At 43.2% G+C, this 27,039-nt stretch overlaps 1 protein-coding gene across 2 annotated transcripts in view; it reads right to left on the reverse strand.

Annotated features, from left to right (window-relative positions):
* COG3 (component of oligomeric golgi complex 3) overlaps positions 1-27,039 on the reverse strand; it is a 136,500-nt gene that overhangs the window by 33,735 nt on the left and 75,726 nt on the right. For both annotated transcript variants that reach the window (XM_073580279.1, XM_073580278.1), the window contains exons 16-19: positions 26,119-26,208; positions 12,562-12,682; positions 411-499; positions 187-321 (exon numbers count right to left, since the gene is read on the reverse strand). In XM_073580279.1, coding sequence (XP_073436380.1) covers positions 187-321; positions 411-499; positions 12,562-12,682; positions 26,119-26,208 — 435 coding nt within the window. The remainder of the gene's footprint in view (positions 1-186; positions 322-410; positions 500-12,561; positions 12,683-26,118; positions 26,209-27,039) is intronic.

Here is a 27,039-nt window from a genome sequence, read left to right on the forward strand (position 1 = left end):
GAGGTTCTCCCGCAGTCTTATGGAAGTGGTGGAGATGCTCTATTTTCAATTACTGGGAAGAATTTCTTCCCATGGAATTCTGTCTCTTAAGTTTAGTTTGCAAAGCTCATTTTACTAGGTACACAAAATATTACATTATGAAACAAGAGGAGCATAATCCATAGAAAAAAGAAACCATTAATATACCTTCGCCATGAAGTCCTCTAAGGGATCCAGAAAGATTTTGCTCTGCTGCTGAATAAACTGCTCACAAGCTGCCTTCAGGTGGCGGTCAACGTCTTTCTTCGAGTCTATGTAATGTTCTTTTATTTCTGGCGTTCCCTGAAGAGTAAACCAAACTCTTACTCGAATTCTCCATCTACAACCGATACAGAACATACTGTGCAACAGAAAAGGGAGCTGCAGGCTACCTGGAGCAAGAACTCGAGGATGGCGTTATTGCTATTCAGCCTGAAGAAGCGTGGGACCGTCTTTGGGTGCAGAATTTTGAATGCAGCATCTAGAAATTGTCAACATAACAATGAAAGACCAAATGTGCATGGGAAACTAGACGTGAAGTTCAGCAGATCATAAGCTTCATATGTAACAGCACTTTGAGGTGACTTTTCAGAATAAAAAGCAGTTGTGTGTGTTCATAAGGAGTAACACTAATTTATGGCAATCACTGGTTTCCTGCATTTTTCCCTCTGCATTAGAAGCCTCAGCTGTACATTTTGTCATATTGCTTGAATCTCCTTCCTTCAATGGAGTCTATTAATAGGCTTTTGCTATGCAATCTGAGAGCAGCAAGATGTAGGGTCTGAAACCCGGATTCCAATAATGCGTTTCTTTGTTTCAATAAAATCAGTGTTTTATCAGCATGAGATTAACACTACAGGACTAAGTGTCACGTGCCTCATAGTCCCCTGCGATGGATAACCCCACCCCATCAGCGATTAGCAGCTTTCTGTCAATTTACAGTGTACATAGAAAGCTGCCAATCAGTGGTGTGGGTGGGATTAGAGGGCTCAGCATTCTGAGCACTGCTAGATCTTTAGCAGAGAAAACTGCATGAAACTGACAGCATGCAGCCCAGCAAATGACATATCTGTAATCAAGGCCTCTGCCCGATCATGCTGCTGTCAGATCACATGGTAAAAATCTGCTGAAAGATTCATGTTAAGAGCAGTAGGCATTATTTGATCCTTTACTGAATGCCACAGTGAATGATCCATGCAGAGAAAGAAAAAGTGACTGATATACGGGGAAAGAAGCATATTTCTCTAACAAGATATATCACAAAGTTTCTTATCCTCCAGTACTAACAGAAATAATAAAAGTGCAGTCACAATTGATAGTAAGGAGAGGGGGAAATGTGTAGACACGATCTAGAGGTGCTATTGACTTGAAATCCTCACCAGATGTTGGTAACAACCATCCAATCCACACAGGTAAATATGTTCATTTATGTTAATTTATGGACATTTATGGTTTGATTTATGTGCAATAATAAGAAAGGACACAGGGAAAAAAATCTTGAACACATGAAGGAAGAGGTCCACAAAAAAAGCCATGGAAAGTCATGACCCCAGCTGAAATCTTTCAATAATTACTGTCTTTTTCGCTTTATAAGACGCAACTGATTATAAGACGCACCCCCCCAAATTTGGTGAAGAAAATTTTTTTTTTTTATGTTAAATGGAGGTGTGTCTTATAATGCCAGTGTCCGTCTTTCAAATCATATATATACAGTATGTCCCTCATCCTGGTATCTATATAAAACCCATCCTGGTACATGTCCCCCCTTGTGCTGGCACATAGCCCCCCCATCAAATCCTGGATATGTCCCCCCCGGTCACTATATGCCCCCTGCTGATGCTGACACACCTGCTGGCATGCACACTGCCCCCCCATCCCTATATTCTCCCCTGCTGGCATCCACACGGCCCCCCATCCCTATATTCCCCCTGAAGCATGGACACGGCACCCCTTCCCTATATTCCCCCCTGCTAGCAAGCACATGATAAAATAAACAGTTAACTCACCTTCCGATGATGGCTCCGTGCTCCCAGCTCCCCCGTGGCTCTTCCTGTGTCTGTGCTAACATCCAGGAGCTGCTCATACAGGCATTTCATTGTAGCTTCAGGACCTTCCATCACATGACCGCAGTGCTGGACACTGCGAGTCACGTGACCGCAGGTCCTATTGGCACAGACACAGGAAAAGCTAGGGGAGAGCTGGGAGCACGGAGCCATCACCAGAAGGTGACTATAGTGACGGGGCAGTGGGGGGAGAGTGCAGGCACATGCAATATGCTCTGTTCCCCTGTCCACCAACTCGGCACGGCTTCAGCACCGAGGTGATGGACAGCAGGTGCAGTGAATATTACATGAGCCTAATGAGCGGGAGCACTGACCACCCGCTGTCTCTGCAGCCCGCAGCCAGCCCACCCCAGCTGCTTGACACCACTCCAGAGCCACCCCCCTCCGCTCTACAGCACACATTCGGATTATAAGACAAACCACCCACTTTCCCCCCAAAATTTGAAGGAACAAAAGTGCGTCTTATAATCCGAAAAATACGGTAGAAAGCAATCCTGCCACTTAGTGAAAAATAATATCAGCTGGCTCAACTGAGGGCCTATAAAAAGGTGTCTCATTACAAAGGTGCCACACAAGAAACATCTCACGATGAGTAAAACCAGTGAGCTGTCTCAAGACCTTTGCAACCTTATTGTTGCAAAACATTCTAATAGCAATGGTTACAAAAGAATTTCAAAACTACTGAAGGTTCCAGTGAGCTCTGTTGGAGCCAAAATCCTGCATCTTAAAAACCTCTCCAGAATACGACCTTTTCTCACCATTGAAACTGCCAAGACTCTTACTTTCGTTCTTATTCATTCTCGTCTGGACTACTGCAACTCTCTTCTGAACGGTCTCCCTCTTACCAAACTTTCTCCTCTCTAATGCATCTTGAATGCGACAGCCAAGGTCATATTTCTGTCCAGCCGCTTCACCGATGCCTCCATCTTATGCCAGTCATTACACTGGCTACCTATTCGCTACAGGGTCCAGTATAAACTCATCTCTCTCACCCACAAAGCTCTCCACAGTTCTGCACCGCCTTATATCTCCTCAATTCTATCGCCTTCAGGTGCCCTCCGTTCTACAAATGACCTAAAACTAACATCCCCCATAATCCAAACCTCGCACCTCCGTCTCCAAGACTTCTCTCGTGCTGCGCCAGCTCTCTGGAATGCACTTCCCCAGACAATCAGACTGATCCCTAGTCCTGACCTATTCAAGCGCGTTTTGAAACCCCATCTCTTCAAACAAGCCTACCACAACAACTACTCAGTAAACTAACTTTGCCCTGTTCCCTCCTTCCAAATATTATTCTGAATCTGCACCATGCTATTCATCTGTCTCCACACCCTCCATGCACACGATAACTGCACTTGATACTTGACTATTGCACTTAAACACACGGGCTGATGATCGGATCATGCAGCTTTATATGAAAATCCCTATTTATTATAATTGCCAGACCTAAAAGAACAAGCACTTTTCACCTACTGTGTCCCCCCATTTCCTTGTAGATTGTAAGCTTGCAAGCAGGGACCTCACTCCTAAAGTCACTGTTTAAATGGTCTTAACTTGTATTGAATTTATTGTCTGTACATGTCCCCGCTTAATTGTAAAGTGCTGCGGAATATGTTGGCGCTATATAAAAATTATTACTACTACTATTGATGCTGCATAGTAAAAAGGTGGTCACACTTGTCAAGCACTAGGCTTGACAAGTGTGACCAACCTGTTAATCACCTTTCCAAGCGATGCTTCAAATCGCTTGGAAAGCGCAAGCATTCTGCAAGCTAAAAACGCTTGCAAAATGCTTGTGTTTTGCGGGAAACCGCATGCAAATTCCACATGCGTTTTACCCGCGGCAGGGAGTTGCGGAAATGCTGCGGACATTCCCACAGCATTTCTGCAACGTGGGCGCTTAGCCTTAGTGTGTGTATGGACACAAACCATTAATTAGGGAAATTCACAATTATTCATTTGTATTCTTTTCAGAGAAATGACAAAGGCACAGAACACGCAGATGTCTAAGAAAAGCCGGATTACTTACCGGTAATGCTCTTTTAATGAGTCCACGACAGCACCCACTTGGAGAGAGGGATCCGCCCATAGGAACAGGAAACCTACAGAGATAAAAGAGGGCGGTCCGCCTCTCCTCCTCAGTTGGATTTCAGAGTACCCGGAGGACCGCCAATTATTAGGCCATTATATTATTCTATATGCTCATTCTATTTCTACAACTAAGATGGTATATATATATATATATATATATATATATTATGTTAACTTCTAGGGAGGGTTAGTGAACGGGTGCTGTCGTGGACTCATTAAAAGAGCATTACCGGTAAGTAATCCGGCTTTTTACTCTTCGCCACGACAGCACCCACTTGGAGAGACTTTCAGAGACCTTAACCTGGGAGGGACCACCGTGCCGAGGACCGCTCTACCAAAGGTTAGGTCGGATGAGCATGATAACTCCAGTCTATAGTGGTTATAAAAGGTAGAGGGCGTTGACCAAGTAGCAGCCTTACATATAGACTCGATTTCGACATCTCCCCTCTCTGCCCAAGAAGAAGCCATTGCTCTGGTGGAGTGTGCCTTGATAGCTTCCGGGGGATCTTCATTGCTCGCAGAGTATGCCAGGCTGATCGCATCTCTGATCCATCGTGACAGGGTACCCCTTGTGACCTCATATCCCTTCTTTTGGCCCTGGAAGGAAATAAATAGAGCCCTACTCTTCCTCCAGCTGCTAGATCTCTCGATGTATTGTAATACTGCTCTTCTAACATCTAGCGTATGAAATTTCTCTTCCTCTGGAGTAGAAGGGTTACTAAAAAATGAGGGGAGGTGGATTTCTTGTGATCTATGGAACTTCCCTGCTACCTTTGGTAAGTATGAGGGGTCTGGTTTTAATATTAGCTGATCCTGGAATGCTAATAGGAAAGGGGGTTCTATCGATAGTGCATGTATGTCGCTAACCCTTCTGGCTGAGGTTAGTGCAACTAGCAGTACTGTTTTGAGAGATAGGTGTTTAAGGGATATTGAGTCTAATGGTTCAAACGGAGCACATGTAAGGGCCTCCAGCACCAAATTCAAGTTCCAAGGAGGGACCCTAGGTATGTGTACCGGTTCGCTCCGCTCACAGCCCGAGATAAATCTGGTAATCCATCTATTCCCTGCCACATTATAACTATAGAGGGCCCCTAGAGCCGACACCTGGACTTTTAGAGTGTTAACAGATAGTCCTAAATTTTTTCCCCTTTGTAGAAATTCTAGGATTGCTGTTATTGGAATTTCTCTGGAATCAGGGGCTGTGTGAAACTCTAGGAATTTTCTCCACACCCTGGTGTAAATTTTTGTTGTAGACAATTTCCGACTTTGTAGGAGAGTGTTGACTAGCCCTTCCGAAAAACCTCTTGCCCTCAACATTTCCCTTTCAAGTTCCAAGCCGTCAAGTGGAGATCGTCCACTTGAGGATGGAAGAATGGCCCCTGCGAGAGTAGCCTGGGGGTTGAAGGAAGCACCCAAGGGTCGGTCACTGACATTGCCCGCAGGCATGAAAACCACGGTCTCCTGGGCCAGAATGGTGCTATTAAGATTATTCGTGCCTTCTCTGCCCTGATCTTCCTGATCACCTGCGGTAGTAGTATGATTGGGGGAAGGCATATGCCAGTTTGAACCGCCATGGGGCCTGGAGGACATCCAGGATTTCTGGGCTGTCTGTCACATTCAGAGAGGAGAATCTTCGCACTTGTTTTTCCTGGTGGCGAAGAGATCTATCTGGGGAAGGCCCCATAGTGACACGATGTTTGTGAATATTTGCCGGCTCAGGCACCACTCTCCTTGCCGCAGTGTGTGGCGGCTTAGAAAATCCGCTTCCGCATTGTCTTCTCCTCTTATGTGGAGGGCTGAGAGAGATGAAAAATGTTTTTCGGCTAAAGACAAGATCTTCCTTGCGGAAGACATTAATGCGACTGATCGAGTCCCGCCTTGCCTGTTCAGATATGCAACCACTGTGGTGTTGTCTGACAGGATTCTTACGTTCTCTCCTTGTAACTGTGGGAGAAAATGATATAATGCATGACCCACTGCTTTTAACTCTTTCAAGTTTGATGAATCATGCTCTTCCCTTATATCCCATAAGCCTTGGGTGAAGGTGCTTCCCATGTGGGCTCCCCATCCTGTGGGGCTGGCGTCAGTAGTAATTATACGGGAGGGTGTTACTACCACCCATGGTACTCCTCCCGATAAGTTATTCTCGTCTAGCCACCATGTTAGGGAGGTTAGGACTATCTGAGATAAAGTGATTTTTTTACTTAAATTCCCCTGGTCCTGAATCTCCTCCAAGAGGATTTGATGCTGTAAATCTCTTGTATGGAATTGGGCCCATCGAACCGCCGGGATGCAGGAAGTAAGGGACCCCAGGAGGGACATTGCATCCCTTAACGACATGTGTGGTTCGTTTATCGCTAATCTGACCTTCGTTTTAATTGTTGTAATCTTTAAATGTGGTAGCAGACATTTTTGGCTTATGGAGTCTAGCTGAAGACCCAGGAAGTACTGAACTGATTGTGGTTCGATTCTGGATTTCTTGAAATTTATTACCCAACCAAGAGCCTGTAGGGATAAGATTGCATCAGCCACTCGTTCATTACATTGTTTAGTTGAGTTACCTATTATCAAAAAATCATCCAAATAGGGTACTATCAGCGTGTCCTTCTGGCGTAAGAAAGCCATCACTTCCAGCATCACCTTTGTAAAGACTCTTGGAGCGATGGAAAGGCCGAATGGCATGGCTGTGAACTGAAGGTGTTTTATGGTGCCCTCGAGGAAGACCGCCACTCTGAGGTATTTCTGAAATCTGTAATGGATGGGAAGATGATAATAGGCATCTTTCAGATCCAGGCCTGCCATCATACAATTGGGAAAAAGGAGCTTAATTGCGGATCTAATAGACTCCATCTTAAATTTATGATTTATTACAAAAGTATTCAATTTCTTCAGGTTAATTATCGTCCTGAAGGAGCCATCGGGTTTAGGTATCAGAAAGAGAGGGGAGTAAAATCCTCTCCCTTCCTGTCCTTTTGGCACCTGGACCAAGACTTTTTTGTCCAGAAGACTGAAAATTTCAGTCTCTAAGGCCCGCTGTTGGACTGGGGAGTTAAGGGATGTTACGATGACTGAGTTACGGGGCACATGATGGAACTCTAATTTTAGTTCTTCTCTAATAATGCCCAGGACCCAAGGGCTGGTCGTGATTTTCTCCCATTCCTGAAGGAAAAATTTTAGTCTCCCTCCTACTGGAGGGACTGGTTCTTTAGCTCCGATCTCTGCGGAAGGAGGATCCCCTAAACATAGCACCTTTTCCTTTTCCTTCTTTCGTGGCCCAGCGGTTCTGATTCTCTGCTGTTCTTCCCCTACCAAATGGTCGTCTCCTGAACGCTCTCCTATAAAATGGGAGAGAGGGGTTAGGGAACCCTTTTTTCCTTTCTTTTGCTTTAGCAAGGATTTCGTCCAACGCTTTTCCAAACAAAAACTCACCCTCACAAGGTATGGCACAGAGCTTTGCCTTGGATTGGGTGTCACTTCTCCAGCTTTTAAGCCATAGGCTTCGTCTGGCGTTATTAAGCAAGCCTGCTGTTCTGGCTGCCATGCGTAGTGAATCGGCTGATGCGTCTGCTATGTATGCCGCTGCGCCACGAATCAGTGGTATGGCTGCTCGTAGCTTGTCTCTGGAGACTTTTTGTTCCACTTGTTGGTCTAGCTGATCAATCCAGACCAGCATAGAGCGAGCTGTGCACGTACTGGCTATTGCCGGCTTAAACGTGCCCGTGGCTGCCTCCCATGCTCTCTTTATTGAGGCATCCGCTTTCCGGTCCAGTGGGTCTTTTAGAATCCCTGCGTCTTCTACTGGTAAGGCCGACTGCTTTGAGGCTGAGGCAACTGCCGCGTCGACCTTCGGGACCTTAGACCACGTTAACAATTCCTCGTCACTAAAGGGATACCTTCTTTTTGAAGCCGAGGGAAGATAACCTCTCTGATCCTGCTTCTCCCATTCCTTTTTCACTAAGGCCTTTATTGCCGGTATAACGGGAAAAACCCTCCTCCGCCTATCTGTCAATCCCGCAAACATAATCTCTTGGGTCGTTTGCGGCTCCTTAGTGTCTGTGCAACCCATGGTGTTTCTTACAGATTTCACCAAGTTGTCCATGTTCTCTAACGGAAAACATGAACGACCCTCCATATCAGAGGAAGAGGATGATGTAGACGTATTGGAGCTGTCAGAGACTACTGCTTCGTCTTCATCTGTATCTAAGCTAACTGCCATTGGTTTGTCAGCCTTAGTTTTCTTAGATATGCCGCTAGACTGGGTTAGGGCCTGTAGTTCCTCCCTTATTATAGCCCTAATAATATCTGTGGCTGATGTTGAAGCCTGTTTTGTATTTTCAGAAATGCATTTTTTGCACAGCCTCTTTGTATAAAAGTCCGGTAAAGGACGTGTACAGAGGGCACATTCCTTGTTTTTTGATTTTTCCTTCCTTTTAGCCTATGGTGGACATAGCAGAGGAGAGAGAGAGAGGGAGAGCGAGAGAGAGAGAGAGAGAGGTTCTTTAACAGCTTGATAGGCAAAGAGTCGTCCACTCACCCAGAGAAGCTGTAGGTACCGGTTCAGGAGGCTGAGAAGGGGTTCTTTTGGCATGACTTCTGTGGCTCCTATCCGAGGAGCCTCGCCGTTCCGCTGCCGCTGTATCACCTGCCTGGGGATGCGTGTCCTGTCTTGGGGAAGACATGTCTGCACGCTCTATCACTATCCCCCTCGGTTTTTTATGCCACCCTTCAATACCTGGTACCTCCCCCTCCCAGGTGCGCCTGCTTCCGGTGCATTCATTTAGCCTGCGCCCGGCCTGGAAACACCGTCCAGCGGCGCTATATTAAATCATGTCCCTTTTTTTTTTTTTTTTTTTTTTCCCCTGGAGGGGGCGGGGAGTGCTCCTCTGCTGGTATCGCGCCGCTGTGAAAGACCGCGCATGCGCTGTACGCTGAGGAACCTCCGGTAACCCGGAAGTTCCTCCTTACCTCTTCCCAGCGCTGTACCTGCGTCCTCGCTGTTTCAGAACGCCAGAGATAGCTTCTCTATCTCGGCTCCGCACTCCCACACGGACCGGGATGGCTGCCTCCAAGATCCCGGTGACGTGTATCCATATAAGAAAACCCCCGGTCGGCTCCACCCGGTACCGGTGTTTCTTTTTGCGCTGCCACCGTCTCAGACGAGGGGGGAGCCGGATTCCAGCACTCCCCCGATGCTGCTTCTGGACCGGAACCCCTGCCGTTCGCACGGACACTGCACAGGCGGTTCCTTGGCCCAGGTATGTCTTCTGTAGAGATCCTGTGGTTCCGATAGGAACAGGAAACCAACTGAGGAGGAGAGGCGGACCGCCCTCTTTTATCTCTGTAGGTTTCCTGTTCCTATGGGCGGATCCCTCTCTCCAAGTGGGTGCTGTCGTGGCGAAGAGTAAAAAGGTGGTCCAGAATTATTTTATGGAAAATGATTGTATTTGCTACATCCTAAATGTCAGGACTGTCGACTGCTCCACTTCAATCCCTTTACAATCATACAAAGTAAATATATGATCGTTGAGGGTGCAGGGAGCTGAACTTTTTCATTATACAGCAGGTGAAGGCTGCGTTACACGGAAGGTGAGGGCTGCGTTTTACGGCAGGTGAGGGCAGTTCCTACCGCTGACAGTAGCGACTGGAGCCTGCTCTAATCGCTGCCATTTAACAACTAAAATCATTACCCCAATAAAGGGAATATTATTCCAATACTTACTGATCCTTTACAAGGAACGAAGCAGTAATCACTTACCTTTAAACACCCACTCAGATACTTATTGGCTGACACAGAAATATGCTCACATAGCAAACTTTTGAGCGACTTCTCCTGTCAACCAATCAAAAACCCCATAAGGACATATTTGCCTGATGACCCCTAATTCCATAACATGTATTGGTTTCAGCCATGTTCAAATGCAATAAGAGCGCTTTGGTTAGACAGATGTGTGTGCAAAGGCCGGCTTTACATTTGCGTTCGGCAGAGCTGCGGAGGGCTGCGTAGTTCCTCCGTGAAGCTCCGCCCACTGCCGCACCTCCTCCGGTCAGCTCCGCCTACGTCTGCATACCCAATGTTAAAGATAGGTACGCAGGCCCTGCGGATGTACGCGGATGCGTCCGCTTGCATCATTTTGACGCGCATCGAACGCAACGTGTTGCCATTTGTTGCGGTCGCCGCATCGTCAAAACGACGCATGCGGACGCATCTGCATACATCCGTACGGCCTGCGTACCCAATGCTAAAGATAGGTACGCAAGCCGCATGCAGGTGTAGGCGGTGCTGACCGGAGGTGTGGCAGTGGGCGGAGCTTCACGGAGGAAGTATGCAGCCCTCTGAAGCTCTGCCGAACGCTAGTGTGAAACTAGCCTAAGAAAGGGTAATATGTTACCAGCTGTAGCAGTGACATGCAGCAAGCAGAATCCTGACTATCAAACAATGCCAATTTTACCATTACACTGTAATGTTATAACGTGCATGCTGTATAAGTGTTCAGGTCCTTTTAAAGGTTCTGTTTAACACACAAGTTTTGCATTTTTTTTAGTTTAGGCATGCATAAGTATCCTTCCATAATAACAGGCTAAGTTACTGAACCAAGTAACCAAGTTTAGGACAACTCAAGATATGCTTAACATATCATATCTCCTATAAAAGCAAAGGAACACAGGAAAAAGCCATAAACCGCAACCACACTTCCACTTATAAGAGAACAAAAGTAAAAAGTTTTATAGGTGCTGTCCCAAGAACAAAGTATTGTACATTTTAATCAATAGATCTTGGATTAATATTAAATTCCACAACTGAATGTTTAAAAAAAAAAAAAATGTTCCTGTGGTGAGATAATCCTATAAATGTCCTCCTGTTGTGTCTTATGTAATGTCTGTGTCTGACCATTCAGGAACATGGTCTGCACTGCTCCTGGAGAGGGGAGGAAGCGAAAGAGTATACAGGCATCACAGCAGGGGATCACAGATTTTTTTCTGTGAGGTAAAACATTTCCCTGCGTGTTTTAACTCACAGAAAGCAGCATCTGCAATCCCATGCTGTCCTGTGTGTATAGTCTTCCGAGTTCTCCCCTGCCCAGGAGATGTGGTATGATCAGACCATAGTCCTTTTAATATATTTTCCTTGGTAAAAATAAGGAGCTAGGGGAGCGCTTTCTGAGAGTAAGTAAACAAATATAAACGCAATAGTGGATATTCTCACCTGGCAAAGTTGTGCTATAGGCAAAGCTCCTATTGCCCTATAGTGGACTCGAGTGGGTGCAGCCAAACTGGTATACCATGGAAATTTCCTCCATGGGGAGTTCCAACAGACCTGATTGAAGTGAAACAAACCAGATAAAGGGCGCTCCAGTCGAGATGAAAAATGAAAACGGATCCAGTAAGTGCGGATAGAACAAACAGAAAACAAAATACTTTTATAAAAAATTAAAAAAAACACAACGATAACCGTGTCTGGTTTGTTTCACTTCTTTTATAGCCCCTGTGATAGTCACCAGTGATTGAATGTGGTTGGATACCCCCAACTGGATAGTTGCAAGGCATTATGGGAAAACCCGCACGGCTGTGCCTGACATCATAAGCCTGCTTTCTGCCTGATTCAATCTGGCGCCAGACCAGACTTTTTTTTTTTTTTTTTTTTTTTGCAGTTCTCCCGAATTACGAACTGTTAGAAATCACCGGGACCTGAGAGTTTCAGGAATATTTAACCTAAGTCAATTTTCAACAAATTGATCCACTCATCTATAATCTGTACCATTGCCAGGAAAGAGAGATATATTATATATATATATATATATATATATATATATATATATATATATATATATATATATATCTCTGCCATTGCATCAGTAAATGACTGAAAGAGTAGATCACATCTATGTCTGAATAACCAAATGTAGAACTGGCGCACAATAAGCAGAACTCAAAGGCTGATCCTATGCGCTTTGCTGCAGAGTTGGTTTCTGAAAGGAATCAATATTCATTAAGTGACATGTTTTCAAATTAATGTTAAATCCATAGGAAATTGACAGCCATAAGAAGAACACAAATTTTCCAATGCAAACAATGGGAGGTGTTTGGTGGGCAGTTTTCATATGGATTTCAATGCTGAATAGGTGTCAAAATCAGTGTGGAAAAACCGCAGTGCAATATACTCTACTGAATATATAGTAATCAAAGCTTGGATGTAGGTTAATGAATTTTCTTCAGAGACAGCAGAATCTTAGTTAATTAATGGAAAACAAAGACATGCAATGAGAGCAGACGCACATCATGCAGATTATTGCAGGTGAACATGAAGAAAACAAAAACTATACATGAAGGTGACCAGAACAGGATGGGTTCACTCCCTGTCCTGTTCCCCCACACACCACAAGAGAAATACCTCTTGTTTTCTTGAGGTCCAAGGAAATTTCCTTTATGGTGAATTCAGTATGAAATGGAGCGATCTGCTCTCGCATGATAAGAAGATGTTTGATCAGGAACAGCTGTCCATCGACCTGTGTCTGAATAACAAACATACAAAACAGACGAGTTATTAAGTAGTAACAAAAAATCTCTTATTACTAAGCAATGACGAAAATGAGTATAGCAATTACTACCTGGGAACCATGGCTTCTTAATTGTAAGTAGACAAAATACAGTTGGTAATGCAAGTTCACATAGTGAGGTCCAGCATATCTGCTGAACATGTATGTAGGACTTGGCCCTATCTTGGGTCTCTTCATAACTAACAGACTGGATATTCAGCATCTCCCACTCACATACCACCTCATCTCGCCCCCTATCTGTTGGTGTCCTCCAAGGTTCAGTTCTAGGACTCCTGCTCTTCTCCATCTACACCTTCGGCCTGGGACAGCTCAGAGTCCCACGGCTTTCAGTATCATCTCTATGTTGATGACACACAGATATACCTCTCTGTACCAGATATCACCTCTTTACTAACCAGAATCCCACAATATCTGTCTGGTATTTCAGCTTTCTTTTCTGCTAGATTTCTAACACTTAACATGGATAAAACAGAATTCATCTTTCCACCATTTCACTGAACAGCCCAACAAACCTATTACAGTCAATGACTTTCCACTCTCGCAAGCTCGTTGCCTCGTGATAACCCTCGACCCTGATCTCTCCTTCGAACCACACATCCAAGCCCTTTCAACTTCCTGCCGACTCCTACTCAAACATATCTCCCAGATCCGCACATTCCTCAACCAAAAATCTACAAAAACACTAGTGCATGTCATCATCTCCCTCCTCAACTACTGCAACCTCCTACTCTGTGGCCTCCCCTCTAACACCACTCCAATCTATCCTAAACTCCGCTGCACAACTAATCCACCCATTCCCCGGCATCTCCTCTCTTTTAATCTCTTCACTGGCTCCCCATTGCTCCGAGACTCCAGTTCAAAACCCTAACCATGGCATACAGAGCCATCCACAACTTGTCTCCTCCATATATCTGTGACCTAGTCTCCTGGTACTTACCTGCACCGAACCTCCTATCCTCACAAGATCTCTTCCCACAATAGCATTCAAAATTTTTCCATTGCATTCCCCATACTCTAACTCTCTACCCCAACATATCAGACTCTCACCCACCGTGGAAACCTCCAAACCCTCGTTCCACCATACTGCTGCACGACCGGCTCTATCCTCACTCGTCCCCTGTAAGGTGTGAGCCCTCGAGAACAGGGTCCTCTCTCCTCTTGTACCAGTCGGTGACTCATTTTGCTCTAGATTATTGAACTTATTTTTGTTATGTACTCCGCTTTTCACATAAAAACCTATACACCAAGCCAACACCCACAAATTGTGCTACTAATCAAAAGAAAGATCAGCATATGGGGGTGCAAGGATGTATAGGAGAGATTCAGTGCAAAGAGAATCATATAAGGAGAAAAGCACTACCAAGAACTGAGGTACTAAAAGTAAGAAACTTTATTGAGATAGCAACAATGTAAAAACATAGGAAAAATGACAAGGAAATTACAATGGCAAGCCAAAGAGATGGGACCACGGTTGAGAACAGACAACAAAAAAAACCACAGGCAAAGTAAACATTTGAAACATATAGGTCTGCTCAAAAGTGTGTGTGCATTGTGCAACAAAGTGTGCCAGTATAGGTAATGTGTATAGAGAGTGTATCCAAAAGTAAAGGTACACTGACAGCACAAGGAGGATCCATAGAAGCTGACTGCCACAATAGGAAAAATCCAGAGCACTGACCATAAAGATAAAGTACATATATGCCTGAGGAATTACCTGAAGGACCGTGGTGCCACCCACCCCTATCTACATTACCTATACTGGCACACTGACAACCCAAAACATCGAAATGACCCTGATCAAAAGTTCACATACCCCATTTCTTAATACCGTGTATTGCCCCCTCTAACATCAATGACAGCTTGAAGTCTTTTGTGATGGCTGAAGATGAGGTTCTTTGTTTTATCAGATGGTAAAGCGGCCCACTCTTCTTGATAAAAAGCCTCCAGTTCCTGTAAATTCCTGGGCTGTCTAGCACGAACTGCAAGTTTAAGATCTCCCCAGAGTGGCTCAATGATATTGAGGTCAGGAGACTGAGATGGCCACTCCAGAACCTTCACTTTGTTCTGCAGCAGCCAATGACAGGTCAACTTGGCCTTGTATTTTGGATTGTTGTCATGTTGGAACGTCCAAGTACGTCCCATGCGGGCTGATGATTGCAGATTTGCCTCCAGTATTTGCAAATAACATGCTGCATTCATCTTTCCTTCAATGTTGACAAGTTTTGCTGTGCCTTTGTAGCTCAAACATCCCCAAAATATCAGTGATCCACCTTCGTGCTTTACAGTAGGAATGGCGTTCCTTTCATCATAGGCCTTGTTGACCGATCTCCAAATGTAACGTTTATGGTTGTGGCCAAAATCTTCAATTTTGGTCTCATCACTCCAAATTACCTTGTTCCAGAAGTTTTGAGGCTTGTCTCTGTGCTGTTTTGCATATTGTAGGTGAGATACTTTATGGCATTTGCTCAGTAATGGCTTTCTTCTGGCGACTCGACCATGCAGCCCATTTTTCTTCAAGTGCCTCCTTATTGTGCATATTGAAACAGCCACACCACTAGTTTTCAGAGAGACCAGTATCTCAGCTGATGTTATTTGTGGGTTTTTCTTTGCAACGCAAACAATTTTCTGGGTAGTTGTGGACAAAATTTTTGTTTTGTCTACCTGATAGTGGTTGTTTTTACAGAGCCCCTGATTTTCCATTTGTTCATCACAGTTTGAACGCTGCTGACTGGCAATATCAATTCCTTGGATATCTTTTTGTATTCCTTTCCTGTTTTATACAGTTCAACTACCTTTTCCCGTAGGTCCATTGACAATTCTTTTGCTTTCCCCATGACTCACAATCCAGAAATGTCAGTGACTGGATAAAAGATGCAAGAGTCTGTCTGGATCCCAGAAACTCACTCAGCTTTTATGCACACACACTGATTACAAGCAAACAGGTCACAGGTGAGGATGTTACCTTTAGTAGCCATTCAAACCCATTTGTATCAACTTCTGTACTTGATATCAGGCCAAAATCACCAGGGTATGTGAACTTTTGATCAGGGTCGTTTGGATGTTTTGGGTTGTCATTATGAATTAAAAAGAGAAAACACAGTAGTTTGACAATAAATGGCTTCACCCAACCACTAACCATGAGTGGAGAAAAGGTTTTGGTGTTATTATTCATATTCTCTGAAAAAGGCCAAGAAAGCAAAAATTCTGCCGAGGTATGTAAACTTTTGAGCACAACTGTATACTGTATGTCACATACATATACACACACAGGAATCACTGGACTATTATAATAACCATAAATCCTCAACCATTGAGCATACCACATTGACCTATAAAAAGCATGGCATTTCATGCTTTCTGTATGCAAGCTTTAGTCTATGTAGATAAAGTATTTGCAACCACTCAAGATGTTATGCAGGATGTTTATGTCATACTTTACTGGACCTCCAAACCCTGACTAGCAATTAGTCATTCTGGGTTTTTTAACTTCAGAAAAGAATATATCTGGCAACATTTCTTTTTAACATCCCTGTGAACTGTTCCTATGATTTTCTGGTTCTCAGAAACACCTAATATTACTGTCATATGACGTAAAAAAAAAAAAAAAAAAAAATTAGAATCCATATATAAAAAGATCAATAGCATAAAGTCCTTGATATAAAAATATAAGACTTGTAAAGGCAAGATTTAAGTATATGTGTATTTAAAGCCAGCAAGTATCCTTTTAGACATTTTACAGATCGATATTGTATACATCAGCCCTTTACACTCTATAAAGCAATAATATAGTTGCACATCATGCACAATGTTTGTAACATGTCTGAAGCGCTATGTGTTCATGTACTTTGACCCACTCTTGAGCCTGTGAATGATCTGGATAATGTGTGACATTCGGGACTGCGGAGGAGAAGGTGAATGAGGATAATGGCCCATTTGTATATAATGCGACTCGACTGTCCGGAACACCAAGGACATTCAAATATCCCTGGGGCAACAATGAGAAAAAAAATGTCCCCATGTCTGACATGACAGCCTCCCGTTGGGAAATGTGGCCGATTTCTCCAAACACCGAGCATAAAGATATATTAATGAAGAAAATGTAAAACAATTTTGCTACTGCCATTCACTCCTGACATTAAGAACCAGGTATGACTGAAAATGTAAATTAAATATGCATGAAAAATATATAGTTAGAGGCGTAAATTATGATACGCATCAAAGCATACACGCCTCACTGCCAATGCCAGCGTTTCAACATTGTGACTGCTGAGTTAAAATACAATAGGTCACATCCAGCAGTGAGAACAAGTATATATGAACGTAAAATGCCAGAATTATAAGGTAGGCCTAAAGTGAAGGCATTCATTATCCAAATGTATAGTTAGTAATTGCACCGGTCTCTTGGATGAGATTTTTGATGAGATTTTCGAAAACCTTATCCACATTAGACTACCATCGGGAGAACCCTATATCTAACGTTTAATGGGTCTAATAGAGTTTTCCAACTATTCCGCAACAAATTATGTAGAGGGGGATAAGGATCCAGGATGTCCGATATCAGACCGCCAATCCTTCCATTCTCTGTGAGATCACTCACTGAGATCATGATTGTGTGGTCCTGGTGGCAGCCATAACAGTTCATGGCTAAATTATGACTTAAAAGTCTGCCAGCTATAGTGACCTACTCAGTTTCAGCCAAAAAAAATAACATTTTTCTTTAACAACTCCTGAAAAGTTTCTGAAGGATTAATAAACTACTTGACAGCATTTTTGTATACATTGAGGGGTGTTTAAAATTGTATCACTTTGGAGGTTTTCCAGTACAGAGGACCCCCAAAGTGTCTTCAAACTGAATAGGTCCCTAAAAAATAAGTTTTGTAAACGGTCTTGAAAAAAGATGATAAAAAAAATGCCTTCGGACGAATAAATAAAGAGGAAGTCATAAATGCGGCTGCCCTCTCACAAAGTCCTGATTATACATTTGTAGGAGGGGACAGTGAAGCCGGCACCGATTGGGCAGAGGGCTCACGTGACAACTTCACGTGAGCACCAGGAACAGGAATACCTACATCGGTGCAACGGCGCTGGCACGGGTGCCTAGTATAGGTGTTTTTATTTTAATGGAGGCAAACAATCAGAGTGATTAGGGGTTGTTCTAATAGTGGACAACCTCTTTAAATAAGGCTAAGCTCCCTTGATGAGTGTTTGGTGAGTTTTTGATGTTGCAGATTTTCCACAGCATTTCTGCACCTATTTGCTAAATTAGGTTACTTGCATTTTTTATTGAGCCTTTTGAGTGCAATTTTTTATATGTGTTTTTATTGTGCTTTTTTTCTGTTGGAACTTTGAACTCTTTTTGGTAGGTAACAAGTTAAATAAAACTGTTTTGTGTTGGGTAGTTCATGGTGTTTGGCTTTGATAAAAATTTATTTATACAGACAAGTGTGCATTACATGTGTTTTTAGTGTTTCCTCCATGAAAAACGCACTAAAAACACAAATGTGTTTTTTTTGCTCATTTCATTCAAGTCAGTGGGAAAAAAAAATCTGAAATAAATTTCCACAAAACAAATTGACATGTTGTGGATTTCAAAAACGCACCTCGGCTCACTTTACGCAGAGTAAAGAGGAAAAAAAAAAAAAAAAAAAAAAACACAGTGGGTGTTAAATTTGCATGAATCCCATCCATTTTGCTGGAACTGTAAAATGCTGCATTTTTTGACGCAGCAAAAATTTCCAGCATCAAAAACTCGCAAGAAACTCCACATGTGAACTTTGCCTAATTTATACAATTTGGTGAGGATTTACCTATACAGTTTGTCATATGTCCACTTTGGTAATTATTACAGAAAAATAAAAACGGGAATATAGGACAGCTAGTGACAGAAAGGCAAGAAGTCGGAATGAGAAATGGCCGAGCGGAGACTGATGAGTACAGGCGAGCAGGACTTTGCACTGATGCACCGAGCTTAGTCTCACAGCTACAAAACCACACAGCCAAAAGAAATCCCCTCGATGTGACAATCTGCAGCTAACAGATTCGGACGTCTCCCTTGGGCAAAACAAATTCTGAAATCGTGTTTATTCATCTAGGAGCGGGGGAGAAAGGCTCGGGCTGAAACCTCACAATTTATTCTAATGCTATCCTTCCGAGTGATGGAAACAAGTGACCTTTGTGACAGCGGTATTCACTGTACTGTCACATGTCTACTGACATTACATAACGATAGTGGTCCCCAAAACAAGAGGAATTTGAGCCCAGAAGGCATCAGTCGCTCCTGGGCTCTAGTACCTGAAGGGGCCCATAGTATGTTCTAACCTAACATCACAGGGTCAGTGGGAAAAGGGGATATATTACAGAGCTTACATTGGGGTTGTTACTTATTTGCTTGGTCCCTTGTACGAGGCTCCCTAACTTTGCAAAATGTTAACGAAACATGACAAAAGATGTGATGTAAGATGGGGGTGGGTGTTATATGAATATCCCTACAAGTAACCCTCTAACCTCAACAAAAAAAAAAAAAAAGTACAATAAATGTATAGTTAAAATACATGAAGCCTTCCTTTTAAATGTGACTGGTACGGTCCTGATTTCCAGGCATCTTTTCATGTGTCACTTGGCTGCCAGCATATAAACATACTGTAGCACCTACCCCCAGCTCTAGGATAATCCATCTAACAGCAGGGGGAATCTCACAAACAACCAAAGAACAATGTGCATAGTCCATCCTCAGACACTTCCCTACTCCTAGAAAGACTAGCCCAGAGGAGAGGGAGTTACTCGGACTTACACAGCACAGTGTTCATAGTCCATCCTCTGATACTCCCTTCTCCTAGCTGGACTAGCCCAGAGAAGAGGGCGTTGCTCAGACTTACACAGCACAGTGTCCATAGTCTATCCTCGGACACTCCCTGTTCCTAGCTAGACTAGCCCAGGGAAGAGTGCGTTGCTCAGACTTGCACAGCACAATTTGCAGTCTATCCTCGGGACACTCCCTGCTCCTAGCTGGACTAGCCCAGAGAAAAGGGAGTTGCTCAGACTTACACAGCACAGTGTGCATAGTCCATCATCGCACACTCCCTGCTCCTAGATGGACTAGCCCAGAGAAGTGGGAGTTGCTTAGACTTACACAGCACAGTGTGCATAGTCTATCCTCGGGATACTCCCTGCTCTTAGCTGGACTAGCCCAGAGAAGAGGGAGTTGCTCAGACTTACACAGCAAAGTGTGATCCAGTGTACAAATGGAGAAGACTGGAAATAAGAGGAATAATGCCTAAAAGATTAAAAGAATGGAAACCTGCTACTTAAACTATGAAATATGTATTTTCTATGAAGGTAAAGGGTCTATTTAACTTATAAAATATGTATGTATCTCAGAGACTCTGTTAATATGGGAATTAGCGATGTGTCCAGAATTTGCTAGTATTTTTCTTAGGCTCTGTTCATATTGCTATGCTATCTGCTACTATATGTATTACACATATTTGCTATTTAATTACTGCAGCCATGTTTGAATCATTTTCTGTGGGTAGCAAGTAATACAGTAGACACTGCTGACTCAATTACTGACGTTTACTCTAAAGCAAATGATATTATGTGGATAAGAAGAACCTGTCGGTAAGGTTTAGCTACGTAAACTACAGACAGGGCCAAATTAGCACTGTAATACTGATTAAAATACCTGTGGTGAAGAAATCAGTTTTGTGGTTCTTGTGTAATGAGCGGTTAATATTTTGTTGTAATCATGTCTTCGTGCATCCTGGTGGGGCGATGGGGTGGCACTATGTGCAGGGATTTTTCTTGGTGCTCTAGCTCCACCATCTGCCTCCTGTTTGAATGACAGGTTACTGATCTGTCAGTAAGCTGCCTGTTATTTTAAACATTGTGCCAGAGCAGTATTTTATTTTGTCTCCAAAAAACATTAGGTCTCCCACAAAATGACGGCGGCAGCGCGTGCGCAGTTACAGACTGACATCATTTCACACCACATTTAACCTCTTAGCCTTACCCCCTTGTTGGATATTGAGATGTATCTGCATATATAGGGAGCGTTAGATGGGTGGGCTGCTTATTGAAAAATGTATATATAAAAACTGGGTAAGCTTATTGACTCAAGTATAAGCTGGGTATGAATTGTCCCCTCATCCCTGTCCTGCTATGTGTGGCTCCCCTTGTCCTGTCCTGCTATGTGTGGCTCTCCATGTTGTATGCATGACTCACCCCCATCCCATAGTTGTATGCATGGCTCACACCCCCTGTCCTACTCACCCTCTACGTGCTGTCCCTGCATCTCTGTCCCGGCAGCTCTCCTGTGCTGAGAGGTCACGTGGTACCACTCATTAAGGTAATGAAAATGTGCTCCAGACCTATGGGAGTGGAGAGCAGTGCATATTCATTACCTTAATGAACGGTACCACGTGACCGCTCAGCACAGCAGAGCTGCAGCGACGGAGGGTGAGTCTAACGTCTTCTTGAAGCCGGTGGCTGCAGCTGTCACTGTGCCACAGCTGCCGGCTCCAGCTCCGCCGCTCGCGTGCGTGTGTGTGTGTATACACATTATATATATACACAAAATATATATATATATATATATATATATATATATATATATACACACACACACATATACACACTGTATATATATAATAAATTATATATATATATATACACATACATACAGTGTATATATATATATATATATATATATATATATATATATATACACAGTGCCTACAAGTAGTATTCAACCCCCTGCAGATTTAGCAGGTTTGATAAGATGCAAATAAGTTAGAGCCTTCAAACTTCACACAAGAGCAGGATTTATTAACAGATGCATAAATCTTACAAACCAAAAAGTTATGTTGCTCAGTTAAATTTTAATAAATTTTAAACATACAAGTGTGCGTCAATTATTATTCAACCCCTAGGTTTAATATTTTGTGGAATAACCCTTGTTTGCAATTACAGCTAATAATCGTCTTTTATAAGACCTGATCAGGCCGGCACAGGTCTCTGGAGTTATCTTGGCCCACTCCTCCATGCAGATCTTCTCCAAGTTATCTAGGTTCTTTGGGTGTCTCATGTGGACTTTAATCTTGAGCTCCTTCCACAAGTTTTCAATTGGGTTAAGGTCAGGAGACTGACTAGGCCACTCCAACACCTTGATTTTTTCCCTCTTGAACCAGGCCTTGGTTTTCTTGGCTGTGTGCTTTGAGTCGTTGTCTTGTTGGAAGATGAAATGACGACCCATCTTAAGATCCTTGATGGAGGAGCGGAGGTTCTTGGCCAAAATCTCCAGGTAGGCCATGCTATCCATCTTCCCATGGATGCGGACCAGATGGCCAGGCCCCTTGGCTGAGAAACAGCCCCACAGCATGATGCTGCCACCATCATGCTTGACTGTAGGGATGGTATTCTTGGGGTCGTATGCAGTGCCATCCAGTCTCCAAACGTCACGTGTGTGGTTGGCATCAAAGATCTCGATCTTGGTCTCATCAGACCAGAGAACCTTGAACCAGTCTGTCTCAGAGTCCTCCAAGTGATCATGAGCAAACTGTAGACGAGCCTTGACATGACGCTTTGAAAGTAAAGGTACCTTACGGGCTCGTCTGGAACGGAGACCATTGCGGTGGAGTACGTTACTTATGGTATTGACTGAAACCAATGTCCCCACTGCCATGAGATCTTCCCGGAGCTCCTTCCTTGTTGTCCTTGGGTTAGCCTTGACTCTTCGGACAAGCCTGGCCTCGACACGGGAGGAAACTTTCAAAGGCTGTCCAGGCCGTGGAAGGCTAACAGTAGTTCCATAAGCCTTCCACTTCCGGATGATGCTCCCAACAGTGGAGACAGGTAGACCCAACTCCTTGGAAAGGGTTTTGTACCCCTTGCCAGCCTTGTGACCCTCCACGATCTTGTCTCTGATGGCCTTGGAATGCTCCTTTGTCTTTCCCATGTTGACCATGTATGAGTGCTGTTCACAAGTTTGGGGAGGGTCTTAAATAGTCAGAAAAGGCTGAAAAAAGAGATAATTAATCCAAACATGTGAAGCTCATTGTTCTTTGTGCCTGAAATACTTCTTAATACTTTAGGGGAACCAAACAGAATTCTGCTGGTTTGAGGGGTTGAATAATAAATGACCCTCTGAATAAACTTTTCACAATTTAAAAAAAAAATTAAACAAAGAAATAACATTCTTTTTTGCTGCAGTGCATTTCACACTTCCAGGCTGATCTACAGTCCAAATGTCACAATGCCAAGTTAATTCCGAATGTGTAAACCTGCTAAATCTGCAGGGGGTTGAATACTACTTGTAGGCACTGTATGTATGTATATATATATATATATATATATATATATATATATATATATATATATATATATATATATATATATAGTACAGACCAAAAGTTTGGACACACGTCCTCATTCAAAGAGTTTTCTTTATTTTCATGACTATGAAAACTGTAGATTCACTGTGAAGGCATCAAAACTATGAATTAACACATGTGGAATTATATAATTAACAAAAAAGTGTGAAACAACTGAAAATATGTCTTATATTCTAGGTTCTTCAAAGTAGCCACCTTTTGCTTTGATTACTGCTTTGCACACTCTTGGCATTCTCTTGATGAGCTTCAAGAGGTAGTCACCGGAAATGGTTTTCACTTCACAGGTGTGCCCTGTCAGCTTTAATAAGTGGGATTTCTAGCTTTATAATTGTGGTTGGGACCATCAGTTGTGTTGTGCAGATGTCTGGTGGATACACAGCTGATAATCCTACTGAATAGACTGTTAGAATTTATATTATGGCAAGAATACAGCAGCCAAATATTATATATATATATATATATATATATATATATATATATATATATATATATATATATATATATATATATATATATAATCTACTATATAATCATCTAATTCTCTCTGTCTGTAACGGAAATTCTGCATTGCTGATTGGTATGGAAGTCAGAGCAAATCCATCCAGGACTTTGGTTTTGACCCCAGGCCTCTCTTAAAGGGATCCCTGGTATGGAAGCTAGGACCGTTCCATTCAGCTCTGTGGTTCTGATCCCAGGGCCTCTTAAAAGGGCTCTCCGGTATGGAAGTCAGGGCAAATCCATCCAGCGCTTTGGTTCTGACCCCAGGCTTCTCTTAAAGGGATCTCCTCTATGGAAGTTAGGGCAAATCCACTCAGCGCTCTGATTCTGACTCCAGGGTTCTATTAAAGGGATCAGTGGTATGCAAGTCACAGCAAATCCACTCAGCGCTCTGGTTCTGATCCCAGTCTCTCTTAAAAGGGATCCCCGGCATGGAAGTTAGGGCAAATCCACTCTGCGCTTTGGTACTGACCCCAGACCTCTCTTAAAGGGATCTCTGGTATGGAAGTTAGGGTAAATCCCTCAGCGCTCTGATTCTCACCCCAGGCTTCTATTAAAGGGATCATTGGTATGGAAGTCAGGACAAATCCACTCAGCGCTCTGGGTCTGACCCCAGGCCCCTCTTGAAGGGATCCCCGGTATGGAAGTTAGGACCGTTCCACTCAGCGTTCTGGTTCTGACCCTAGGCTGATGGGACGATGTGGGATATTAAGGGTAGTAGTATGGTGCCTCTGGCTGACGGGATGATGTGGCAAATTAGTGGTAGTAGTCCGGTGGCTCTGACGAGATGATGTGGGAAATTAGTGGTAGTAGTCCAGTGGCTCTGGCTGACGGAATGATGTGGGAAATTAGTGGTAGTAGTCCGGTGGCTCTGGCTGACGAGATGATGTGGGATATTAGGGGGAGTAGTCCGGCGTCTGTGACGGGATGATATGGGATATTAGTGGTAGTTGTCTGGTGGCCCTGGCTGACGTGATGATGTGGAATATTAGGGGTAGTAGTCCGGTGGCTCTGGGTGACGGGATGATGTGGGATATTAGGGGTAGTAGTCCGGTGGCTGTGGCTAACGGGATGATGCGGGATATTATAGTGAATGTGGCTATGCGGAGTGGGCGGGGCTCTACACTCAGCTTTATATAGATAGATATAATCATTATAATTTGTTATGACTAACCGTAGTTAGGCAGCGCCGGGCTCTTCAGCGCGTGTGTGTTTGTTTGTGCGTGTGTGTGTGTGTGTGTGTGTGTGTGTGTGTGTGTGTGTGTGTGTGTGTGTGTGTGTGTGTGTGTACACACATGTACATACATAAACAATCACACAGTATAAGGAACAGATAACGTTAAGGCATTACTAAGTTGTACGTTAATTGTTACTACCCAAAGCTGACAATAATATCGGACCTCAACAGAAGTCCCCTTTTTCAGATGTCTATAAATAATTGTGACATTAATGGCACTATATAAGCAAAATAATCAAAATAAATTAAGGCAAAGTCTGTAAACCTTTTTGGCTTGCACTTTTCTGTATTTATTTAAATTAAGAGATTATATACTCTGCCGAGCACTGTGGCTCCGTTCAGACTGAGACTGCCAGAGATAATCTTGTGTTGTAAGCGTCTATGAAGTGACCGCACAAAAAAATTACAGGCAGACTCGTGACAGTGTGTCAGTCACCATATTATGCGGGGCTAAAACCAGGCTGAATTGTATAGTGACAGATCTGCCTTATTGTGCCTTATAACCTGAAGGGCATTATTTAAAATTTGCATCATTTGTTTATGAAATCACATTTATTTTGGACAGAAAATATGGAGGGAGCAGTGAAACATTAGCGCATCTCAGCCCAGGGACAAAAAAAAGTCCACTTTATCCACATTCATTGTTCTTGAATGACAAATTTAGAAGTGACTGGTTTTCTAGTCCAAATTCATAATGGTTTGTGTAAGCATTTTGGTTTTTGGAAACCGAATGTGCATTTATAAAGCTGATCCAGAAAGCCAGAGCAGGACCCGATAACTTTTTTTTTTGTGTGTGAGGACAAAAGGCATAATAAATCTTCTTGCAAAATAATGCAGCTTTTAAATGCTAACAAAATCCTTTGGGGAAAAAAGGACACAAATGAAAGCAGAAGTGATAAAGAGAAAAGACAGACAGAAAATGCAGCATTGTAGTATCATAAACAAAGGTTTTAGGAATTTTATTACGTTCTGATTTTGTTTTTCAGACATCTAAGGCAAAAATCCGTTTGTGACGTGAATGCGCTCACATGCCTGCTGTAGAAACTGAAGGAGTTCACGATCGGGAATAAGCAACAGAAACCCGACTATCCGGAAACTAATGAATGTGCGCACATGGCATTAGCAGCTTTAATGCCTCAAGTGGCACAGATTGAATCCATACTGTTAGTACTGTATACTCCGATTATCACAAGTGCTCTCAGGGAACACTACAAAGCTCTGCCTATGTGCCGCAGAACGAACGCACACATCACAGCTACGGGTCTGACCTTGTTCTTCATTATGGAATCTGAAGCGCCCAACAAAGACTGAATACAGGCGGACAGCGCCTCTTGTGACAGGCCTTGAAATACTGCCCTCTAGGGAGAGAAGAGAAGACGTACAGGATTGTAATTCGGTCAAAACCTAAGACTAGAAATGGAAAGAAAAGATTTAAAACAGTACAAATAACATTTACAATAAAGGAGGAGTGCCTTTCCCAAGACATGTTGAAAAAAGTCATTTAGGACTCTGACATTACATTATAGGGGTCCATCTCTCAGCAACCCCACAAATTAAAATTTATAACACTGGGACAATTCTGAATACTGTCTAAGGGCTCATTCAGACATCAGTTTTTCTTGTACAAGTGCGGTGTCCTACGAAGTATTTCATATGTCTAATATTTTCCTCGGACTCAGTGGACGGCGTAAAAGCAAAAAGACTTGTCGGATATTGATCGGAGTGTCATACTCGCCAATGCAAGTCTATAAAACTGTGGGGGATAAAAAATAAAATCAGACAGCACTCGCATGATATTTGTGTGCTGTGCATGTTTCACAGGCTAAAAAAAAAAAGTCTGTTTGATTTTTTTTTTTCTCCTTTGGAGGTTTCTCAAGTTTCTATCAAACTCTGATGGCAAAAAACAGACACACCGACCAATTTTTGCATATGAGGAAAATCACTGATGTGTGAAGGAGATTCTGACATTACAATCTTAGACTACAGACTTACATCAAATACTATGACCCACAGGGCTACATCTGTTGGATTGTAAGAATGTCTAGTTTTGCTTGCAACACTCTTTAGTTGGCTAAGTTTGTGCTAGAAACGAGAACCATGGCGCTACAGGTTACGCAGCGGCCCCTTCCACATGCTCTACACCTCCTTTTCAGAAACACATAGAAAAGGAGATTTTTGTGTACTCACCG

The sequence above is a fragment of the Dendrobates tinctorius genome, unplaced genomic scaffold (assembly GCF_039654945.1).
Source record: "Dendrobates tinctorius isolate UK_male_01 unplaced genomic scaffold, ASM3965494v1 ptg000064l, whole genome shotgun sequence".
In the NCBI taxonomy this organism is placed as follows: Eukaryota; Metazoa; Chordata; class Amphibia; order Anura; family Dendrobatidae; genus Dendrobates; species Dendrobates tinctorius.